Source organism: Gasterosteus aculeatus, chromosome 1, assembly GCF_964276395.1.
Source record: "Gasterosteus aculeatus chromosome 1, fGasAcu3.hap1.1, whole genome shotgun sequence".
Taxonomy (NCBI): Eukaryota; Metazoa; Chordata; class Actinopteri; order Perciformes; family Gasterosteidae; genus Gasterosteus; species Gasterosteus aculeatus.
The window spans coordinates 5,765,773-5,771,584 of NC_135688.1; the positions used below are offsets into that span (position 1 = coordinate 5,765,773).

Consider the following 5,812-nt stretch of genomic DNA (forward strand, 5'->3'; position numbering starts at 1 on the left):
CCTCACCTGTGTTACGGCCACAGCCTTCTGAGTTTGTTTTTGTGATTATTAATTGGTTTGGCCCTTCTGAGTGCAGGCTCCGCCCCTGCGCACCTGAGAGCGGTTGCGGTGATGGCTCAGGCTGAGCATATAGAGGGGAGAGCGACTGAGCGCCGGGAGAAGGAGGAGACCTGCGAGAGCGCCAGGCCCCGGCCTCAACACCAGGAGACCAGTGTTTTGTGTTCGAGCTACTATTGTGATATATTAATGTGTAAAACGGAGAGGCTGGAGGTTGGAAAACTATAAAAAGAACTTTGCATCGCTTCCTGCCTATCGCGTTTCTTTATGTGGCTGACCCCTCGGCTGAACGAGCCGTCACCTTATCGAGGGGTCCGTAACATAAATGGGGGCTCGTCCGGGATATCTGTGTCCGGATAGTAGCTAAGGAATTCGAGTGATCTAATTTAATTCGGGTGATCCACGTTCTCTGGTTAGACAGAGTAAGCCAGCGGGGCTGTGCTTAGCGCCAGTCCTGTTGGAGACCCAGGACCGAGCTCAGGCAAGGCAAGATGACTTGAAGCGTCAGATCGAAATGTATCGAATTGATGCTGATACCAAAGTACGACTGCGGGAGTTGGAGTTACAGGCTGCGCCCGAGGTACCAAAGAAATCTACTGTCAAAACATCTCTGGTCGAAGGTGATCCCGTTACGTCGCCTGGTCCATCACCGTCGGGAGGCGTTGACGAACCAGTTGGTACTGGTGGTGATTCGGTAGCGCCGTTTTCAACACATTTTGACGTGGCTAAAAACATCTCGATCGTTCCACCCTTCCGGGAAAAGGAAGTGGAAGCTTATTTTCAAGCTTTTGAACGAGTGGCGTTAGCTTTAGGATGGCCAAACGCGGTTTGGGCACTAATGTTGCAATGTAAACTCTCAGGTAAGGCGCAGGAGGTATGTGCATCTCTCTCGTTAGAGGAAAGCGTACAGTATGAAGCCGTGAAAGCTGCAATTTTACGGGCATACGAACTTGTTCCTGAGCATTACCGACAACGGTTCCGTACCTCGAAAAGGGGCACGTCGCAAACGTATGTTGAATTCGCTCGGGAAAAAGGCATCTTATTCGATCGCTGGACCAAGGCGTGCAAGGTAACTGACTATAACTCTTTGCGAGAGCTGTTGCTGATCGAAGAATTTAAGAACTGTGTTCCTGAACGTACTGCATTGTATCTGAACGAACAAAAAGTCAGCACTGTTCAGCAGGCTGCGGTGTTAGCTGACGAGTATGCTTTAATGCACAAAACGGTGTTTTATAAGCGTCCGTCTGATTCTGGGGGTTCCGCCGTGAAGGAGAACGAAAATCTTTCCGACTCGAGAAGTAAATGGAGTCCTCCCAGTCCGAAATCTAATCGAGAATGCAGTTACTGTCACAAAATGGGTCATAGTATGGCTGAGTGTCGTACGTTGAAACGTAAACAAGAACGACAAGATTCTTCATCTTTTCAACCGCGAGGCTCGGTGTTGGTGAAAACTTTGTCTCCGGCGGTTGCAGTGTCCCCCACGACCCCAGACAGCTGTTTCAAGCCGTTCATATTCCGCGGTTTTGTTTCAGTAGGTGAGAGGGGCGAGGATCGAAAACCGGTAAGAATTCTCCGGGATACAGGGGGGTCTCAGTCCTTCATATTAGCAGATGTTCTGGATTTTGGTGTTGATTCCGCGTGTAATACCAGCACGGTGGTGCAGGGTATTGAAATGGGTTTTGTGACTGTCCCGTTGCATCGGGTGCACGTTTCGTCTGAGTTGGCGTCTGGATGTTTTGAGGTGGCAGTGCGTCCCTCGCTACCTGTGAGAGGCGTTGACTTTATCATGGGTAACGATATAGCTGGGGGTAAAGTCATGCCGGTGGTGCAAGTGGTCGACGTCCCGCACAACGACTCTCAGGCGGATGTGCTTGCTAGAAACCTGCCAGGGGTGTTTAGCGCCGTGGTGACACGAGCCCAAGCAAAACATGACCTTCAGGAAAGTAATATACTCTGCGATTCTGTGTTTCCCAAGATTCTGGGAACTGACGTGCTGGCTGATCCTCCAGAGCCGCCCAAAACGACTCCAGGGTCAGCTAGGAGCTTTGATCTCATTACTAATTTGCTTGTTTCGCGCGAAACTCTGATTGAAGCGCAGCGAGAAGATTTATCTTTAACTCCATGTCGGGCGAGTGCTGAAAAGGGGAAAATATCGCTGCGTAATCACCAGTTTTACTGGCACGATAAGGTGCTAATGCGTCACTGGAGTCGATCGCTAAATCCTGGGCAGCAAGACGATTGGAATGTGGTGCATCAAATTGTGGTGCCCTCGAAGTTTCGATCACAGGTCTTAGAACTGGCCCATGACCATCCTTGGTCCGGACACCTCGGTATCACTAAAACCTATAACCGGGTGCTCCAGCATTTCTTTTGGCCAGGTTTAAAAACTGATGTTGCACAATACTGCAAAACCTGTCACATCTGTCAGGTCAATGGGAAGCCTAATCAAGTTGTGCCGCCGGCTCCCCTCTGTCCTATTCCTGCCGTCGGCGAACCATTCGAGCGCGTGCTAGTTGATTGTGTCGGTCCACTCCCTCGTGCTAAGTCCGGGTGCCAATACTTGTTAACAATCATGTGCGTCGCGACACGCTTTCCGGAAGCCATCCCGTTACGTAACATCACGGCCAAGACGGTAACTAAGGCACTAACAAAATTCTTTACCACCTTTGGGTTGCCGAAAACGGTCCAAACCGATCAGGGTTCAAACTTTATGTCTCGCGTTTTCCGTACGTCCTTAAAGGCTCTTGGAGTGGCTCATGTCGTCGCAAGTGCCTACCACCCTGAGTCGCAAGGAGCTTTAGAACGGTGGCATCAGACGTTAAAATCCGCACTTCGCAAGTATTGCACCGAGACTGGAAAGGAATGGGATGATGGGGTCCCGTTAGTTTTATTTGCAGTGCGTGAGGCAAGACAGGACTCTCTCGGGTTCAGTCCGGCTGAGCTCGTGTTCGGGCATGATGTCCGGGGTCCTTTAAAAATGCTAAAGGAAGAGTTTCTCGATAGAGGTTTGTCCGCGAAAACAAACGTTCTCGAGTTGGTCTCACGTACTCGGGAACGTTTGCGAGACGCCTGTAATACGGCGAAGGAAGCGCTTTCATTGTCGCAAAAGAAGATGAAGAAACGCTTTGATACAAAAGCGGTGGTGCGTCGTTTCCTGCCTGGAGATAAAGTTCTCGTGTTGTTCCCCATTCATGGGACCACTCTCTCGGCCCGTTTTTCGGGTCCGTACGTGATCAAGGGTAAGTTGAATGAAACTAACTATATCTTGTACACTCCAGAACGGAGGCGAAAAACACGTGTATGTCACATAAATATGTTGAAACCCTATTTATGTCGTGTTGAACCGAAAGCGACCACCCCTGACGATCCGGTAGCTAAGGTACCCACCGAGCAGGTCTCATTGGTAACTTATGCTTTACCTGCCGACACTGAGGATGATGGGTTGCATGTCTCTATGGAAGTTTTAAACGGGGGGTGTTTCAAAAATTCGGAAGTCTTAACTTCACTCCCTTCTCGACTGGCCTATTTATCTCGCGAACAGCAACGGTACGTAATGGACCTGATAAAGGAGTTCCCAAATCTGTTCAATGACGTACCTCCCGGAACTAATGTCATCCAGCATGACATCGAAGTTGGCCGTGCAGGACCTTTCAAGCAACATGCTTACCGCTGTCCATTAACTAAGAGAGAGGCAATGAAAGCTGAGGTGCAATATTTACTAGAGAGTGGGTTCGCTGTTCCGAGCAGTAGCCCCTGGAGCTCGCCGTGCATTCTGGTGCCGAAGGCTGATGGGTCCCTTCGTTTTTGTACCGATTTCCGAAAGATCAATTCCGTCACTGTGGCGGATGCCTTTCCCTTACCACGTGTGGACGATTGTGTGGATAGTCTTGGGGGTGCAAACTACATCACCAAATTGGACCTATTGAAAGGTTATTGGCAGGTGCCCCTCACCGAGCGGGCTTCTAAAATCTCTGCGTTTGTAACCCCCGACGCTTTTCTGCAGTATACGCGTATGGCCTTCGGTCTCCGAAACGCGCCCGCAACATTTCAGCGGTTAATGTCCACAGTCTTAGGGGGGGTTCCTAACTGTACTGTTTATTTAGACGATGTCGTCGTTTACTCGTCTACGTGGGAGGAACACACGTTAACGTTGCATGACGTGTTTGGCCGATTGTCCGCTGCTTCCTTAACGTTAAATCTAAAAAAATGTGAATTTGTAAAAGCTTCTGTAACGTATCTAGGGAAGCAGGTGGGAAATGGTCAAGTGCGACCACGGGACGGAAAGGTGGCTGCTGTGCTCAACTACCCAACACCTACTACGAGGAGAGAACTACGTAGGTTCCTGGGAATGGTGGGGTACTATCGTTGTTTTTGCAAGAACTTCTCGACTGTTGTTGCGCCGTTAACAACACTGTGTAGTCCAAAAGTGGGTTTTCTTTGGACTAACGAATGCGAGCAGGCATTCCTGTCGGCAAAATCTCTCCTTTGCAGTGCACCGGTGCTGTCCGCCCCAGACCTGACTCGTCCGTTCCAGCTGGAGGTGGACGCCAGCGCGGTTGGAGTGGGAGCTGTCCTTCTCCAGGAGGGTGCTGACAACCTAGGCCACCCCGTATCATACTTCTCAGCTAAGTTCAACAGTCATCAGTTGAATTATTCAACCATTGAAAAAGAGACCTTAGCTCTGTTGCTAGCATTACAACAGTTTAACGTTTACGTGGGGGCTAGTGCGTCTCCTGTCGTTGTTTATACAGATCATAATCCACTTGTTTTTCTGAGCAAAATGTATAACCAAAATCAACGACTCATGCGTTGGGCCTTAATGGTTCAGCCGTACAATCTTGAGATCCGTCATAAAAGAGGCTCTGACAACGTAGTTGCAGATGCGTTGTCTCGCGGATTAATTTAGGAACAGGATTTTCTGTATGAACCCATGCAGAATCAGTTTTTCTTTTTCCCTCTAAGGAAGGAGGAAAAGAAAAAAAAAAAAAAAATGATTCTTCCTCTAGGGGGGGAAGTGTTACGGCCACAGCCTTCTGAGTTTGTTTTTGTGATTATTAATTGGTTTGGCCCTTCTGAGTGCAGGCTCCGCCCCTGCGCACCTGAGAGCGGTTGCGGTGATGGCTCAGGCTGAGCATATAGAGGGGAGAGCGACTGAGCGCCGGGAGAAGGAGGAGACCTGCGAGAGCGCCAGGCCCCGGCCTCAACACCAGGAGACCAGTGTTTTGTGTTCGAGCTACTATTGTGATATATTAATGTGTAAAACGGAGAGGCTGGAGGTTGGAAAACTATAAAAAGAACTTTGCATCGCTTCCTGCCTATCGCGTTTCTTTATGTGGCTGACCCCTCGGCTGAACGAGCCGTCACCTTATCGAGGGGTCCGTAACACCTGTGAGTTTGTGTCCCTGCATGTATGGTCCTGCCCCCTACTGTTTTAGCAGATGCCATCTCATCCTGATCCAATATATCTCTTCTCTCTCTAATCAAGTATGTGTCCTTGGTTAGCTCTCCAATTTTAAATTTCTCTCCTATGCATAAGCTTATATTTGGTCCAATGCTGAACACCTTTGTGTCAATCTTGCTGGATTTATTGAAGTTGTTTCTGTGTTTAAATGGACTAATCTATATTGTACCTTTAGTGGAACTAGTAGTGCGCTCCATCATGGCTAAGTAGCCAAACATGCAATTTAAGAAGTAACCTAAACAAGTTAAAACAATCTGCCCAGCGATTGTCTCCTTATGTTTTGAAGGGTTATTT

The 5,812-nt window shown here is 49.0% G+C and overlaps 1 protein-coding gene across 4 annotated transcripts; it reads left to right on the forward strand.

Moving 5' to 3' along the window:
- Positions 1-518: 518 nt before the first annotated feature.
- Positions 519-5,365, forward strand: LOC144409989 (uncharacterized). Of its 4 annotated transcripts, none has more exons than XM_078105041.1 (3): positions 519-3,296; positions 4,299-4,391; positions 4,517-5,365. In XM_078105041.1, the coding sequence occupies exons 1-3, from the start codon at positions 572-574 to the stop codon at positions 4,648-4,650; spliced, it is 2,952 nt and encodes a 983-aa protein (XP_077961167.1). In that variant the 5' UTR covers positions 519-571; the 3' UTR covers positions 4,651-5,365. The 4 variants fall into 4 exon arrangements, with proteins under 4 accessions (XP_077961167.1, XP_077961168.1, XP_077961166.1 ...); XM_078105042.1 differs by having other exon boundaries at positions 4,549-5,365; XM_078105040.1 differs by having other exon boundaries at positions 4,299-5,365.
- Positions 5,366-5,812: the final 447 nt, after the last annotated feature.